Source organism: Panthera tigris, chromosome D1 (genome assembly GCF_018350195.1).
Source record: "Panthera tigris isolate Pti1 chromosome D1, P.tigris_Pti1_mat1.1, whole genome shotgun sequence".
Taxonomy (NCBI): domain Eukaryota; kingdom Metazoa; phylum Chordata; class Mammalia; order Carnivora; family Felidae; genus Panthera; species Panthera tigris.
In genome coordinates, this window is record NC_056669.1 from 57,011,599 (window position 1) to 57,029,433 (window position 17,835).

At 38.6% G+C, this 17,835-nt stretch overlaps 1 protein-coding gene and 1 pseudogene across 1 annotated transcript in view; both read left to right on the forward strand.

The window, feature by feature from the left end:
• The first annotated feature begins 8,702 nt into the window (after positions 1 to 8,702).
• On the forward strand, positions 8,703 to 9,108 carry LOC102958073 (annotated as a pseudogene).
• Positions 9,109 to 14,179: 5,071 nt separating this feature from the next.
• PGM2L1 (phosphoglucomutase 2 like 1) overlaps positions 14,180 to 17,835 on the forward strand; it is a 49,106-nt gene continuing 45,450 nt past the window's right edge. The window contains exon 1 of the mRNA XM_007080854.3: positions 14,180 to 14,879. Within this exon, the coding sequence (XP_007080916.1) occupies positions 14,769 to 14,879 (111 nt within the window). The 5' untranslated portion in view covers positions 14,180 to 14,768. The remainder of the gene's footprint in view (positions 14,880 to 17,835) is intronic.

The following is a 17,835-nucleotide window of genomic DNA, read 5'->3' on the forward strand; positions in this document are numbered from 1 at the left end:
TATCAGTTTTTGCCTTACATACTTTGGCAGTCTGTTGTTAGATGTATACACATTAAGAATTGTTATGTCTTTTTGAAGAATTAATCTCTTGATCATTATGTAATGTACTTCTTCAATCTGATAACTTTCCTTGTTCTGAAGTCTGTTCTGTCTAAAAGTAATATCGTTATTCCTTTCTTTTAATTAGGGTTAGCATGGTATAGCTTTCTCCATCCATTTACTCACTTACTTTTAATCTACATGTGTCTTTATATTTAAAGTGGGCTTCTTGTAAATATCATATAGTTGGGTATTGTTTTTTGATCCACTCTGAAAATCTCAATCGTTTAAGTGTTGTATTGGACCATTGACATTTAAAGTCATTATATTTATCGTTGGATTAATTTCTAACATATTTGTTACTGTTTTCTATTTGTTGCCCTTGTTCTTGTCCACTCTTTTTCTGCCTTCTGTCATTTTAATTGAGCATATTACACAATTCCATTTTCTCTGTCTCAGCATGTCATTCATATATATATATACACACATATATATATACACACATATATATGTATATATGTATATACATATACATGTATATGTATACACACGTATACATATACACGTATATACATATATATGAATATATGTGTGTGTGTATATATATATATATATATATATATATACACTTTTTTTTTTTTACTTTTTCTAGTATTTGCCCTATAATTTTCAATTAATCTAAGTCCATTTTCAAATAATCCTACACTGCTTCATGGGTAGTGTGAATACCTTATAACAAAATAATTCCTCCCTCCCTTTCATTGTATCATTTATTTCATTTATATACATAAACATATATAGTCAAATACTTTGCTGCTGTTACTGTTTTGAACAAACTGTTTTCTGTTAGATCAATTAATATTAAAATTAGGGGTGTCTGGATAGCTCAGTTGGTTAAGTGTCGGACTTTGACTCAGGTCATGATCTCACGGCTTGTGAGTTCAAGCCCCAAGTTGGGCTCTGTGCTAACAGCTCAGAGCCTGAAGCCTGCTTTGGATTCTGTGTCTCCCTCTCTCTCTATCCCCGCACCCCCACACCCGTGCTCTGTTTCTCTTTGTCTCAAAAATAAATAAGCACTTTAAAAAAACAATATGAAAATGAAACCTTTTTTTGAAAAGTAAATGTTTTCATTTTACTTTCACTTTTACTTTCACCAATGCTTTTTTTTTTCTTTTTTGTACGACTTTCTGACCTGTATCATTTTCCTTCTCTCTAAAGAACATTTAACATTTCCTGCAAGGCAGGTCTACTGGCAACAATTCCTTTAGTTTTTGCTTGTCTGAGAAAGTCTTTATTTCTTCTTCACTTTTTAAAGATTAGCCTGCAAAGAATATAATTCTAGGGTTTTTTTCCTGTCAACACTTTAAATATTTTACTCCACTCCCTTCTTCTGCATGGTTTTTTGAGAAGAAGCTGATGTAATTTGTATCTTTGCTCATATATAGGTAAGCTGTTTTTATAATTCTGGGTTCCTTCAGGATTTTTTCTTCATCTTATATTTTCAACAATCTGAATATGATATCCCTAAATACAGTGTTTTTTGGGCATTCATCCTGCTTGGTGTTCTCTGAGCTTCCTGGATCTGTGATTTGGTGTCTCACATTAATTTGGGGGAATTCTCCTTCTTTATTGCTTTAAATATTTCTCCTGTTTCTTTCTCTTTCTTCTCTTTCTAATATTCCCATTATGAATAGTATATCATACCTTTTGTAGTTGCCCCATAGTTCTTGGATATTCTGTTTTTGTCAGCCTCTTTTCTCTTTGCTTTTCATTTTGGGGAGTTTCTATTGAGATATCCTCAAGCTCAGAAATTCTTTCCTCCGCTGTGTCCAGTTGACGAAAGAAGTCCATCAAAGGCACTCTTCATTTCTGCTACATGTTTTTGATCTCTAGCATTTTTCTGATTTTTTCTTACAATTACCACCTCTATGCTTATATTACCCATCTGTTCTTGCATGCTGTCTCCTTTATTCATTAGAGCCCTTAGCATATTAACAACAGTTATTTTAAATTTCTCATCTGATGATTCCAATATCCCTGCTGTATCTGAGTCTGGTTCTGATGATTTCTCTCTCTAAGCTGTTTTTTGCCACTTAATATGTCTAATAATTTTTATTGATATTTGCATGTGATATACTGGGTAAAAGAACCGCTTATAAATGGGTCTTTTGTAACATGGTAAGATGAAGGGAGAGTAGAAGTATTCTGTAGTCGATGATTAGTATCAGTCTCTTAAGGAGCCTGTGACTCTGGGTTGTAAACTTCACAAGTACCTTTCAGAATTCCCCCAACCCTTAGGGGACAGGATAGTTCGAGTGCACTTGGGTTGGGTATTTCCCTCCCCCCAGGTCAGTTAAACTCTGATAAAAATCCAGCAGGTTAGCCTCTGGTTAAACAGTTTCTCCTGAGGCAGGTCTTGTTAAGAGCAGATGCTCTGGTGTATTCAAAATGGTTTCTTCCTCCCTTGGCCTGCCAGAAGTATGAGGGATTTTTCTCCAATATTCACTATGAAAACCTGGTCAACCTCCTGGAGGTAAAACTGACAAAAGTATATACCCCCATATGACTGGTCTCCTTGGAGTTTTTGATTCTCAGACTTGGCCACATTGAGCCTCCCATAGTTCATCAATTGTAGTTTAGGTTTTCCAACCCTTGCACTGGTTCCTGAGGTTTCTGCTTGGGGATTTCCATTACAGTAAATTGTGATTCTTCATCTAGGCCTGTGTCTCCAGTTTGGGGGCAGCAGCTTGCACTGTGACATCACTTCTCTGATGGATCCAAGAAAGCTATTGATTTTTCAGTTTGTTCAGCTGTTTACTTATGGTTAGGATGCAATGGCATCTTCCAAATTCCTTACATGCCTGACTAGAAACCAGAAGTCAGTAGTCATCTTTTGACTGTGAGGCACCACACATTTAGGATGACAGAGCAGGAAGATAAAAAGGAGACTGGTCATTAATAATGTCTTTGACTTGCTGCACTTGGATTGCCTTCCTTGGGACTTCTTGTTATTTGGAAAACAAAAATACCTCTCTTTGGTTAAGTCACTCTAGTTTGGTTTTCAACACATGTAGCTGAATGCAATCATAACTGATACATACTTTTAGCCATTTCACTCTTCACTGATATCCCTAACTAAAGAGTGGGCAGGAAAATATGAGTGTGTGTATGTATTACTTGTTCCAGCTTGTGATTTATATAGACTTTTTTAAACAATGAAATCCACAAAAATAATACCTTTTAGTCCTCCCTTTGCCACATAATATGGGGTTATGTTTTCCTGTTGCTTTGAGTCTGGAATGTTTAATTTTCTTCAATTCCTAGAAATTTCCAGGATATATCAGGCTGAGGACATCACACCATCATAAAATCATAATTTCTCTCCTGGAGCCCAGAGCTAACCTCAATAGTTTCAATACCCCTTCATCCATAATATACTGTACTATCTGCATATTATAATAGAAGATGGATCTTGTATTTCATCAGGAAATGAAACACTGTTAGAAAACTGACTACAGTCTACCAGTTCTTTCACTAAATAAAGAGAAGATCTCTATAGAGAACAGGAAACCATAAAAAGTGCTATAGCACTTTTGTAAAATTTGTAGAAGAATCTAAAAGAATTTAATACATATATAAAATATAATAACTGAAATCAAAACTTCAAAGATGGAACTTCTGGGTTGGTGAACACATCCAGATACTAGGAGGGTGGCATGACCTGAGGACATGAAAACTCCATGCCACCCCATGCCCCCACACTTTGCCCTATGCATCTGTTCATTTCCTGTTCTTTTTTTTTTAATTTTTTTTAATGTTTATCTTTATTTTTGAGACATTAAGAGACAGAGCATGAGCGGGGGAGAGGGAGAGAGAGAGGGAGACACAGAATCCGAAACAGGCTCCAGGCTCTGAGCTCTCAGCACCGAGCCTGACACGGGGCTCAAACTCACAGACTGCGAGATCATGACCTGAGCCCAAGTTGGATGCTCAACCAACTCAGCCACCCAGGCGCCCCTCATTTGCTGTTCTTGAGTTGGAGGAGGAGAGGCCATGTGAAGACAGAGGCAGAGATTGGAGTTATGTAGCCACAAACTAAGGAACAATTACAGCCATCAGAAGCTGAAAGTGGCAAGGAAGGATTCTCCATTAGAGCCTTCAGAGGGAGCAAGGCCCTACTGACACTGCAACTTCGACTTTTGGCCTCAAACTCTGAGATATTAAATTTCTGTTGTTTTAAGCCAAGAACAAACAAACAAAAAACCCAAGGTCAAATCACTGCTCTGAAAAGAGGGCTCTCAGCCTTGGCTGCACATGGGAAACACCTGAGAAAGCTTAAAAAACAAACAAGCAAAGAAAAAAACACCCTATGCTCCAATCCAGATCAGTTGGGTCATAATCCCAGGGAGTGAGGTCCAGGAATCAGTTCCATAAAATGGTATGCATCCAAGGTTGGGAACCATTACTCTAGATCATGGATGGGCAAACTGTGGCCCACAGGTCAAACATGGCCTGCCACCTGCTTTTGTAAAATAAAGTTTTATTGGAATACATGAACACACAAAAAACCTAAGGCTCAGTTTAGTAAATTAGATTCTGATAAAAAGAAAATTAGGAAACTGGAAGAAGAGAAATAATATAGATTAAAGTGGAAATTAATGAAATAAAGAATAGAAAAGCAATAGAGAAAATCAATGACCCTAAAAGTTAGTTCTTTGAAAAGAGAAACTAAAATTGACCTATAGCTAGACTAACCACCTCCCCCCAAGAGTCAAATTACTAGAATCAAATAAAGGAGGAGACATTATTACTGACTTTATGGGGAAAAAAAGGATTAAAAAGAAATACCATAAACAACTGTATGCCAACAAATTAGAAAACCTTGGTGAAAGGGACAAATTCCTACAAAGAAACAGACTAATGAAACTCAAGAAGAAAGACGAGTGAATAGACCTACAAAATGTGAAGAGATTGCATTAATAATCAGAAAACTACCCAAAACTACCCAAAAGCCAAGACCCAAATGATTCTACCACTGAATTCTCTATTAAAAATTAAAGGAAATTTTATGCCAATTCTATACAAACTTTTCCAAAAGTTAGAAGGGAGCACTCATTTTATGAGGCCAGTATTACTCTGATACTAAAACCAGAAAAATATATCACAAGAAAAATATAGACTGTATCTATTATGAATATGGACAGATTAATCCTCAGCAAAATACTAGCAAAACAAATGCAGCAACATATAAAGACAATGATATACCACGAACAAGTAGAAGGCAAGTTTGGTCTAACTTCTAAAAAATCAATTAATGTAATAATTGTAATAATGTAATCAACATAATAAAAAACACAATTTTCATGTACACCTTAATAGATACAGAAAAGCATTTGGGGGCACCTGGGTGGCTCAGTCAGTTAAGCATCTTACTCTTGATTTTGGCTCAGGTCATGATCTCAAGGTTCATGAGTTCGAGCCCTGTGTTGGGCTCTGCGCTGACAGTACAGAGCCTTCTTGGGATTCTCTCTCTCCCTCTTTCTCTGCCCTTACCCCACTTGCTCTAAATAAATAAATAAATAGACAAACTTTTTTTTTAAGAAAAGCAAGTGACAAAATTCAACCCTCTCTCATGATAAAAACACTCAACAAACTAGAAACAGAAGAGAATTCCACCAACATGATTAAAAGCATCTACTAAAAACCCACAGTAAACAATACACGTAGTAGTGAAAGACTGAATGCCTTCCCCTAAGGTCAGGAACAAGACAAGGATGCCCACTCTTGCCACTTCAATTCAACATTGTACTGGAGGGTCTAGCCAGGGCAAACAGGCAAGGAAAAGAAACAAAAGGCATCCAGATTATAAAGGAAAAAGTAAAACTATTCACAGATGACATGATCTTGCATACAGAAAATTCTAAATTGCATAAAAAACTATCAGAACTAATAAATGAATTCAGTGATGTTTCAGGATGTAATCAATGTACAAAAACCAATTGTATTTATATATACTTGCAATGAACTATCCAAAAATGAAATTAAGAAAACAATTCCATTTACAATGACATCAAAAAGCATAAAATACTTAGGAATAAATTTAACAAAAAAGTGCAAAACTTACATTCTGTAAACCATGAAATATTGTTGAAAGACATTAAAGAAGATCTACAATAGAAAAAAATCCCATGTTCATGGATTGGAAGACTTAACATTGTTAAGACAGTGATACTCCCCAATCTACTCTATAGATTCAATGTAACCAATCAGAATCTCCAGCTGAATTCTTTGTAGAAACTAACAAGCTGACTGTAATATTTACTTAGAATTGTGAGGGAGTTAGAATAGTCAAAACAACCTTGAAAAAGAAGAACAAAGTAGGACTCACACTTCCTGATTTCAAAACTTACTACAAAGTAACAGTAATCTAGACATTGTGGTACTAGCACAAGGATAGACATATAGACCAATGGAATATATTGAGAGTCAAGAAATAAATCCATATGTCCATAGTCAACTAATCTTCTACAAGAATGCCAAGGCCATCCAGTAGGCAAAGAGTAGTCTTTTCAACAAATGGAGCTCAGATGGCCACTTACAGATGAGTTTAGATCCCTTCCTCACACCATATAAAAAAGCAATTCAAAATAGATCAAGAATCTAACATAAGAGCTAGAAACATAAAAGTCTTAGTAGACAACAAAGGGTAAATCTCCATGACTTTAGAATTTGCAAAGAATTCTTAGATATACACAACAGAAAAAAAAAAAGATAAATCAGACTTCCTCAAAACTAAAAACTTTTGTGCTTCAGATAACACCATCAAGATTGTGAAAAGACAGAGGATGGGAGGGATGGGTGAAATAGGCAAAGAGGGATTAAGAGGTTCAAACTTTCAGTTATAAAATAAGTTATAAAGACAAAAATCACAGCATAGGGAATACTGTCAATAATATTGTATGGTGACAGGTGGTGAGCACTCAGTAATGTATAAAACTGTCAAATCACTATGTTGTGCACTTGAAACTAACATAACACTGTATGTCATCTATACGTCAGTAATATAGAAGAATGTGAAAAGACAACCCAGAGAATGAAAGGAAATATTTGCAAATCATTTATCTGATTTGTATCAGGAACTTATATCCAGAAATATAAATAAATCTTACAACTCAATAAAAAAAAACAATTTAAAAAAGGGCAAAAGATGTGAATAAATAATTCTCCAAGGACGATATACAAATGGCCTTAAGCATATGAAAAGATGTTCAACATCACTAGTCATCAGGGAAATGCAAATAAAAACCACAATGAAATACAACTTCAGTCACTAAAATGGCTAGAATCAAAAAGTGGGATAATAAGAAGTGTTGGGAAAATCTGTGGTAAAACCCTCATACACTGCTGTTGGGAATGTAAATGGTGTAGCCGCTTTGGAAAACAGCCTGGCTGTTCCTCAAATGATTAAACATAAGTTACCACATGATCCAGCCAATCCACTCATAGGTATATACCAAAGAGAATGAAAACATAGTCTACACATAACTGTACATGAATTTTGTAGCAGCATTACTCATAATAGCCAAAAGACAGAAACAACCCAAATGTCATCAATGGACAAATAGGTCAACAAAATGTAGTAATACCCATACACTGGAATACTATTCAACTGTAAAAAGAAATTAAATACTCATACATGTTGCAACATGTATGAACTTTCAAAACATTATGCTAAGTGAAAAAAGTCAGTCACAAAGACCACATATTATATGATTCCTTTTGCATGAAATGTTCAGGACAGGGAAATCTACAAATATATACAGCAGATTAGTGGTTGCTTAGGCCTGGAGTGGGAGATTAGGCAATAGCAGGCTGACAGCTAAAGGGCATGAGGTTTCTTTCCAAGATAATGAGAATGTTCTAAAATTGACTGTGGTAATGTTTGTGCATATCAGTGAACATAACAAAAAACATGTAATTGTACACTTTAAATGAATTATATCTCAATATACGAATTATATCTCAATAAAGCTGTTTAAAAAAATATATTAAGGCACTCACTCTCGGGCACCAATCCTGCACTTCCACAAACCTGAAAAAGGAGCACCTCCTTAGATTTTGCCCCCCAGGTTCTTTGCCTTGCTTAACTCGAATCTCAGGCGTGCTCTGCATCCTTCCCCCTCACACAAAGATAATCACTTTTTGTTATTACTGTATTCCCTTGGAGTTTTATGCAACAGGGCTAAAAGTTGAAAATTGCTTCTTGACTTTTTTTTTTAATACAGATTTCAGTAGAGTTTATATCAACTATCTTTGTGAGCAGCAATACTTCCCTTTTCAGAGAAATCACACAGCAGAATGATAGATTTCCTCAAGATTTAAAGTCTTAAGATAGGAGAGTGAGGAGAGAGAGTCCCTGAGGTCTAAGGAATTGGCAAGATTTTAGAGGTGATGGCTATATGGTATACCTAGATAGAGGCTTTGGGGTTCATAGTCTTAACCAAGTTTCCTGGCCACAGCTTATGAATGCTTTGCAAGGAGAAAGCTGTCAGACTTCCAGAGACCATTAAGACCCTGGGCAATACAGACTGATGTCATGGCGCTTCGGGGAAAGAAGCTGGTGTTTCTTTGGGCCCTGGTTCTGAAGACACCGTCCAGGGACCGTGGCCCCTTTCTACCCACCCCTCCTTCTGCTTTTTTTCCTTCCCTACTCTGGCAGGATGAGGCGTGCAGGCCTGGGTGAAGGAGTACCTCCAGGCAAATATGGGAACTATGGCTATGCTAACAGTGGGTATAGTGCCTGTGAAGAAAATGAGAGACTCACTGAAAGTCTGAGAAGCAAAGTAACTGCTATAAAATCTCTTTCCATCGAAATAGGCCATGAGGTTAAGCATCAAAATAAATTATTAGCTGAAATGGATTCACAGTTTGATTCTATAACTGGATTTCTAGGTAAAACTATGGGAAAACTGAAGATTTTATCTAGAGGGAGCCAAACAAGCTGCTGTGCTATATGATGTTGTTTTCATTGTTTGTCTTGTCATTTATTGGATTATTAAACTGAGGTGATGCAAGTAAGTGCGAGTTTGGAATTTGTTCCAACTTAACTGTTTGGAGTACCATTTTGGTAAAAAATCAGCATCAAAACATTCCTAATTTTCCAATATTATGACTTTTTCCATTGACAATTACTGAATTGTTCTTGTTTTATAAATCACATTAGGTAATACAGTACTCTTTGAATACTGTTTCTTAATGATTCATTTTTTGCCCCTATTTTCAGGGGTATTGAGATGGCCTGAAGTCAGTCTGGCCCCAACAATTTTTTTTCCTATTGTTTGCCATCAGATTAAATACCGTATAATACTCTGTTGTTAGCATAAATGTATGTTTATGTTCACGTGAAGAAACCCAGCGGGAGAATAACAGAATGCCTGGAGAGCCTGATGCTGAGCTCTTGAGGTAGTGAACAAGTTTGTGATGGAATGATATATGTCTTTTCCCAAGCTGTCATCAACCCTGATAATGTACTCCCCTTTCTCCCTTCATTTGGTTAAAACTATAGGCTGGTTTCCTTTTACCTAACTTTTCCTCAAAATTTTTGATGATATGACTTCCCCTTCTCCTCTGCCCCAGGACCTCATCTTTTACCAAAGCTTGTTATTTTGGCATATTTCTTGTAGGACCCAAAACAAATGTATACTAGTCTAGTTGTTGTTTCATGTTAACTTTATACATACCATTGACTTGGCTTATAATAATTTTATGATTTTAGATGCTTTGGTAGGCCATTTGGTTATAACTTGTGATACAATAATGTGAAGCTAAAGTAATTGCTGAGCTCCAAATGGAAATAAAATCAACTGCCTCTGCTTTATTATGTGTTCAAAATAGATATTGAAAGTACTCAGGCATTGAACTTGGGGTTAAGAGTATTGTTGCGTTAATCCAGTATGTTTGTTTGTGGAAAGGAAAACAAAGATGGATAGAAAGAAATATTAAAATGTTCTTAAATACTCTGTATTGCTACTGTTTGGGATTTGTCCATTGATGGGCTCTAAAAATAAAATTTTTAATGAAATTAAAAAAAAAAAGACCCTGGACAATACAGTTGTTAGCAAAAACTTTGATGAACTAGAGCTATTGACTCTCTGTTTCCCCAGTACCATACAATAAAGCCTGAGTGAGAGGAGGGGCCCCTGATACTGATGAAAACTTAATTTCTTGCTACCCTGACAGAATGAGAGGTTTGAATCTCTTGATTAGAATTTTAAAAACAATAAATAAATGGCTATTTCTTATACACTTGAGGTTTCTCTCTTTTTTTTTTTTTTAATGTTTATTTATTTTTGAGAGAGAGAGACAGAGTGCAAGCGGGGGAGGGGCACAGAGAGAGGAAAACAAAGAATCTGAAGCAGGCTCCAGGCTCTGAGCTGTCAGCACAGAGCCCGACGCAGGGTTTGAACTCATGAACCACAAGATCATGACCTGAGTTGAAGTTGGGTGCTTAACCAACTAAGCCACCCAGATGTCCTGAGGTTTTTCTCCTAAATTTTTTAATTTAGAAATAATTTCAAATGAAGCTGCAAAAATTAAAATAGTACAAAGATTATCCATCTATCCTTTACCCAAATTCACCCGTTGTTAAAATGTCCCCCCATTTGATCTATTATTTGGTATTTATCTAACCATATGTTTACATGTATATTTATATAATACATATGTGTGTGTATATATTGAGGGTAAGTTATATACATCATGACCTTAAAATATTAGGTCATATATATATTAGGACCAAGAGAGATATTCTTTTTTTTTTTTTCTTTTTTTTTATTTTTGGGACAGAGAGAGACAGAGCATGAACGGTGGAGGGGCAGAGAGAGAGGGAGACACAGAATCGGAAACAGGCTCCAGGCTCCGAGCCATCAGCCCAGAGCCCGACGCGGGGCTCGAACTCACGGACGGTGAGATCGTGACCTGGCTGAAGTCGGACGCTTAACTGACTGCGCCACCCAGGCGCCCCGAGAGATATTCTCTTTAATGACCACAGTTGGTGTTGCCAGATTTAGCAAATAAAAATACAGAACCCTGGGCAAATTCCCATAAAAAAGAACAAAATGTTGCCACTTGTAACAACATGGATGGAGCTGCAGAGTATTATGGTTAGCAAAGTAAGTCAGTCAGAGAAAGACAAATACCATATGATTTCACTCATACCTGGGATTTAAGAAACCAAACGAGCAAGGGGGGAAAAAAAGAGAGAGAGAGAGAGAGAGAGAGAAAGAGATTCTTAATTATAAAGAATAAACCCATGGTTACCAGAAGGGAAGTGGGTGCAGGGATGGGTTAAATGTGACAGGGATTAAGGGGTGCACTTGTGATGAGCCCTGGGTGATGTATGGAAGTGTTGAATCACTATGTTGTATACCTGAAACTAATATTACACTGTACGTTAGCTGAAATTTAAATAAAGACTTGAAAAAAAAGAACCCTGGGCAAATTCCAACAGAAATTAAAGCTTCTGAACTTTCTCTGACTAGGAAAACTGTTATACTCCCTCTTCTGGACACACTTACACTATTCTTTGATTTGATAAGTTGTAGGTCTCTTTGGGTACCCCTCAATTCCTAAGCAATAAGCCAAAGATGCTGGGCAAGGTTTCTGGTAACCAGTGTATGTCATAATCTTGCTGATAAAATTGAGGGCTGGTTGATTCTGGTGTTGAATTAAAACTTGTATTTCTCCAGTCTTTTATACTTGTGTTATAGAATTCCATCTCTTAGAAGGTCTGTTGATTTAGTAGTGTTTCTCAGAATTGAATTAAAGAACTGTCTTATAAAAACCACTGCTTATCAAATTTAATATGCATATAAATCATCATTGGCTCCTGTTAAAATACAGATTTTGATTCAGCACAATTGGGATGGGGCCTGAAATTTTGTATTTCTTTTTTTTTTTTTTTTAACATTTATTTATTTTTGAGACAGAGAGAGACAGAGCATGAACGGGGGAGGGTCAGAGAGAGAGGGAGACACAGAATCTGAAACAGGCTCCAGGCTCTGAGCAGTCAGCACAGAGCCCGACGCGGGGCTCGAACTCACATACCGCGAGATCGTGACCTGAGCCGAAGTCAGACGCTTAACCGACTGAGCCACCCAGGCACCCCTGAAATTTTGTATTTCTTAATGAGATTCCAGAGGACACCAATTCACTGGTCCTCCTATCAAACTCTGTAGTCAGATCATGGCCACCTATGTCACAATCAATAGATATTTGTTAAATATGTGGGCACTTAGACCCTATTCCAAAGCACTGAATCAGAATCTCTAGGGCAGTGACCAGGAATACACTTTTTTTTTTTTTTTTAGAGAGAGAGAGCATGAGGGGGAGAGGGGAAGAAGGTGAGAGGGAGGAAGAGTAGGAGAGAGAGAAGAGAGAGAGAGAGAGGGAGGGAGTGGGAGAGAATCCAAGCTCAGCATGGAGACTGACAGCATAGAGCCTGACACGGGGCTCAATCCCACGATTCTGGGATCATGATCTGAGCCACAATCAAGAGATGGATGTCCAACCAACTGAGCCACCCAGGTGCCCCAGAAATACACATTTTAAATGAATTCCTAGGGAGATTTGAGAACCAGTGATGTATGGGTTTGAAATGCCCTCTACCTTTTTCTCTACTTATTAATTTTTTGACCTTTAAAGCCCAGTGCTTCTCCCTCCTGCTGCTTGTTGCTTTTATTGACTACCTCAGACTCTGAATTCTTTAACAGTTGTCTGAAGGAAGCATTTTCTCACATACATCTGTCTTCCCAGACACATTTTATTTTTTGAAATAAACAGTTTTGTTATATACTTTCTTGTGGCCTCAGCTCCTAGCATAATGCTTAGCATAGAGTAAATACTCAACATTTGTCATGGACAATAATGGTGACGATAGTAAACTATTAATTTCTTTTCAGGACACGTGGTTGTTTCCCAGGCCTTGTGTGATTAAAAGAACTTGCTAATTCCATAAAAGAAACACCCAACTGCTTAGCAGACTGTAAATCCCAACCATGGCACGTTATTTTTTAGGAATTGGCACTATGCTCTTTCTGTACCTTGGTAGCTTGGATTTTATTATGGTAAATGGCTTGTTAAAGGGAAGAAAGGAGTATTTTGAATTTATTAGGTCTTTTATCTGTGAACCTTCAAGCACTCTAAAGCTATTTATTAAGTTACTGTAGAGCCAGTAACTGTAAAATATTATTACACCCTCCTTACAAAAAAGCTGACTAGGGAAAGAGCTGTAAGATACTCGGCCAAAATCATAGAGCCATTGTAAGAAGGCCAAACCAAGAAACTGAGCGTCTGACAGGTAAGCCCTGCTCAGCATCTCTCAGTCCTCAAGTTGTGTGACTCTGCAAGGTGAGCGTTCCATAGCAGAGAGGCAAAATAAAAAATTGAGGATTATTTCAAAAATCTCATTTCCTCCTCCGTATGCCTATCGTCATTGCTCTTTACCTCTCTTTTGACACCTGAACATCGTTGCTTCTGTTATAGTTAAATGCTGACCCATCCTCCCTCCTTAACTTCTTTGTCTATTTTTTCAGTCATCTTGTTCTCCCTCCTACCCCACTGCAGCAACAGAACTACCAGCTGAAACGTGAGGTTGGCACCCTGGTTCCATTACGAATTTTGCCTTTGAGAAACTCCCTTCACAGGCACAGGCAGTTTCCTCTTTGTTTGTAAATTAGGACTAGATCACGCCCACCTACCTCACAAGATGGTTGAAGCGATAGAACATGACTGATAAACTGTAAAGCATTAAATGGATAACAGTGGTCCCCTTACTGCATCAGTCCTGGCTTAAAATAACTTCATTCTAAGGCCACATTGCGCAGCAAGGTAAGGGCAGGGCGCGTCCATAAGGAATAGCTTCGAGGCGGATCTTTTTCCTTTGAGGAAAGGGAGAGCGCGCAGCCGCTGGGAGTTGTAGTCTTTGCGGCGGTCTCTACAGATCTCCGGGAAAGAAGAGTACTACAACTCCCGTGAGGTCGTGCGGAAACAGGCCCGTGCATCCTCCCGCCAAGCGCGTACCCCAAGCTGAAGCTGGAGGGAGCAGGGGTCCTGCACGCGCGCCCGGGTCCCCGGAGCGAGCTCTGAAGCAGCGTGCTGGTAGCGGCCTTGGCAGCTGAGCGAGAAAAGGAGACGCGTGGGAGTGTGTGAGGACTGTTAACAAGGATAAGACGCGTGGCAAGAAGCAAATTAAAAAAAAAAAAAGGCCGCGCCACAACCCATCACACCCCAGCGGATCCTAACTTATGTTACTGCGAAGGCACCGGGATCGTACTCTCCCGCTGGTGCCTCACGCCCCAGGAACTTAAATCAGCTGGGGCGGGAAAGGGTGGGGCCAGTGGCGCGGGAGGCGGGGCGTACAGCGGCGAGTGCGGCGGCGGCGGCCGAGACCCAGACATCGGGGACTGTTGTTGTTCTCTCGCCGCCGGACCGCCTCAGTCCGTTGGCCCAGAAAGAGACCGGAGCTAGTCTGTGGGGAGCGGGTGGCCGAATCCCCCGTCTTTCCTGCTTCCGCAAAGCTGCGGCAGGAGCTGGTTCAGACACCTTGCGGTTGGTCTCCGATGCCCTTCAGTGAGGAGGGGGCGTCAGAACCTTGGTGAGCGCATCTCAGCCCCACCCCCAACTCAGTGTCTTCGCCGGCCCCCAGGCCCTCACACCTCAGTCCGGCTGCCATGGCTGAAAACGCGGAGGGAGACCTGAACTCCAACCTGCTCCACGCCCCCTACCATACCGGTGATCCTCAGCTAGACACGGCCATCGGGCAGTGGCTCCGTTGGGATAAGGTGGGTACCTGTTCAGCCTTGCATCCTCCTGTCCTCCCGCACGCCCGCCCGCCCATGCACAGTCCGCCCTTTCCCGTCCGCACCCGGTGGTCAGCAGGCTGCTGAGAAGATGGTTCAGGCCACGGGGTGGGAGACAGCGGAGCCGGGCGTTGCCACCCACCTATGCCTGGGCCGCCTCCCCGGGACCATCTGAGCCGGGATACCTGTGGTCACTTCCTTTTGCAGTGCGCGGAATTGCAGCCTCCCTTTCTCACCCACAGCCCCGCCCTTCAAGTGCATGTCGTCTCTTTAAAAAAAAATTATTGTTATCGATTATTTATTATTACTTTATCATCATCATGTCGTAAGTTCTACCCTTCATAGAACTATTTTCTTTCCTCTTTCTTCTCCTTTGACTTCCTTCTCTGCAAACCTGAAAGTGGTTTTTGGTACCCTTTTTAGGTGTCTCTAACCGCTCTCTGCTTTACTTCTGGTCTGGTGTGTTTCCACTTTCCGTCGCTAGGTAGTCGCTGGTGGTTTTCTCTATCACCTTTAGCTCTTGAAAAGGTAAGAATTCTCTTACCTCTTTATTCCCCTTGCCGGGAGTTATTTTCTGCAGTATCCTGTTCAAAGAATCATGTTTTCCAGCTTTCATATGATGCTCCTGATATGGAATTGTTTTTGCTTTACCCATTCCTTTTCCTCCTCTACTCCCCCCACCCCCTCCAAGTTGTTGGGGTGATTTCATCTTGTGCAGACATATGGGATGGATCTGTGAGAGCCAGAGTTAAAATGCAGCTCTCTCACTTGTAAAAGACGCCACTGGTGACTCCAGCAGAGGAAGATGATCCAAGCTTTTGCTTTGTCAAATGCATTAAATGCATTTGTTGAAGTAGCGAAGGCAGTGTATTTAAAATGGAATTCATAACACTGAATTAAGGAATTAGTATGGTAGTACATGAATTGTGTTGTACAAAAGAATTTCCTAAAGGATTCACTTTATGAAAAAGTTTTATTTTTACTTTGCTCAGTCATTCATGCATTTAGCAAAAATATGTATTGTGTATTGGGTAATGTTTTCAGAGCCTGTTAGGGCCAGGGAATGAATACTAGTGGTGAGGAAATAGAAAGGGTTCTGCCCTCAACACGCCTTCATTTAGCAGAAAAGACCAACAAATAAGCAATTACAATGAGTTAGTAACTGTTTCTTGGTCATGTGCATCTTAGACATTCTGTTCTTCCTCTAGAGTCTAAACCAGTGCTTCTCAAACCTTAAAGTGCTTACAGATCACCTGGGAATCTAAAATGCAAATTTCCGTTTGGTAGGCCTGGGGTAGGGTCTGAGATTCGGCCTCAAGAATGAGCTTCCAGGTGATACCATTGCTGCTAGTCTGTGGACCATACTTGGAGCGGGAAGAATCTCTAGTGTTCTGATTCAAATATCAAATTAAAGAAATAAGTCCCTTATTACAGAATTTGACCATAAAGATATATTTTTTAAATCAAGTGTGCAGAATTTGTGATATCCCATTAATTACTGTAAGGATGTGTAAAATGCAAATAACTTTAAAGCATAGCATAAGAGCTAAGGAATAGCATACAATAAAATCAAATGTACTACAAACCAACTATATAATGTCTTCAGCAGGGAAACCTACCCAAATTACAAATGAATGATAACTGTATATGTTTAATATAGTTAATTGTTTTTGTTTAAAGCCATCTGCTTTCATTGGTATTTTCAGGAAATGAATGTGGTTGGGCACTTATGTGTCCCTAAAGAGAAAGGAAGACTCATGAAATTTGAAAACACTTGTAGAATTACAACACAATTTAATTTACTAGTAACTACTAAGTATGTCAAGGTTGTTTGACCCCAACAATAGGAATTTGTTTTTCATTGCCATGGATGAGATCTTTTGTTCTCTTTAGGTGCCAGTTTTGACTATACTTTTCCTAATGAGTCTCTTGATTGATTTCTTTTTAAAGATTGGCTGAATGAATCAATATGTATTAATTGTCTATGCCTGGATATTATTGGAATATACTGAAATATAAAAAGACTATAAAATGCATATACACCAAAAAAAGATAACATTAGGGTTGTATTGCTGGCAATTAAATGTTTTATAGGCAGTCCTTATTGGAACAAAAGTAAGAGTGACCTGTGGACTGGGATGATCAAAGGAGACTTTATAAAACCAGGATAAATATAAAAAGACTGAGGTGAGCCTTCACTGAAAATGGAAGAGAGGTTCTTAAATTGTATTTAAAGTGCCCTCTCTATGTAAGATACTAGCTAAAAACTTGTGGGAGATACAAACATGAAATAGATGTGGATCATATCTTCAAGCAACATAGAAGGGAAAATAAAACTAAAGCTCGCAAAGGGAACAAGTAGTAAGTGCCTTTAACTGAGGAATAGATCCAAATAATTTAAATAATTATTTAATAAAAATAATAAATAATTACTTAACTGACTCCCCCCATAATGGGAAAGCATGCTTATAATTGGTAAACAAATGTGTATTTACTATAGACTGATAGTGTGGGTAACCTAGGCTATATCCCAGGGCACTGAAATTTAGAGTGCAGAAATGTAAAATAATAGATCAAACTTACAGTTTTTATTACATTACACACTGACAGCATAAATAGTCTTTTAGAAGAGAAACTGAGTTTAATACCTGATTAATACCTGTTTAGTGAAAAAAAAAGGAACCCCTATCAAATATGGCTGATCCTCAATGACTCTGCTTGCCTAGATCAACAAAATTGCTAGTTTTATCTTCATGAAAAAAAGTGTTATTTGTGCTGAACTTTCAGAATTAGTTAGAATTTAGATTTCCCAACATAGGAAGACTATTCCAAGCAGAGATAGAAACTTTGTGTATGTAGAACATTTGTTTCAGCTGTAGTTTAGGGTACATAGAAATTATCAGAAAGGTATGTAGGGGCCATAGAAAAGCTTCAGTAT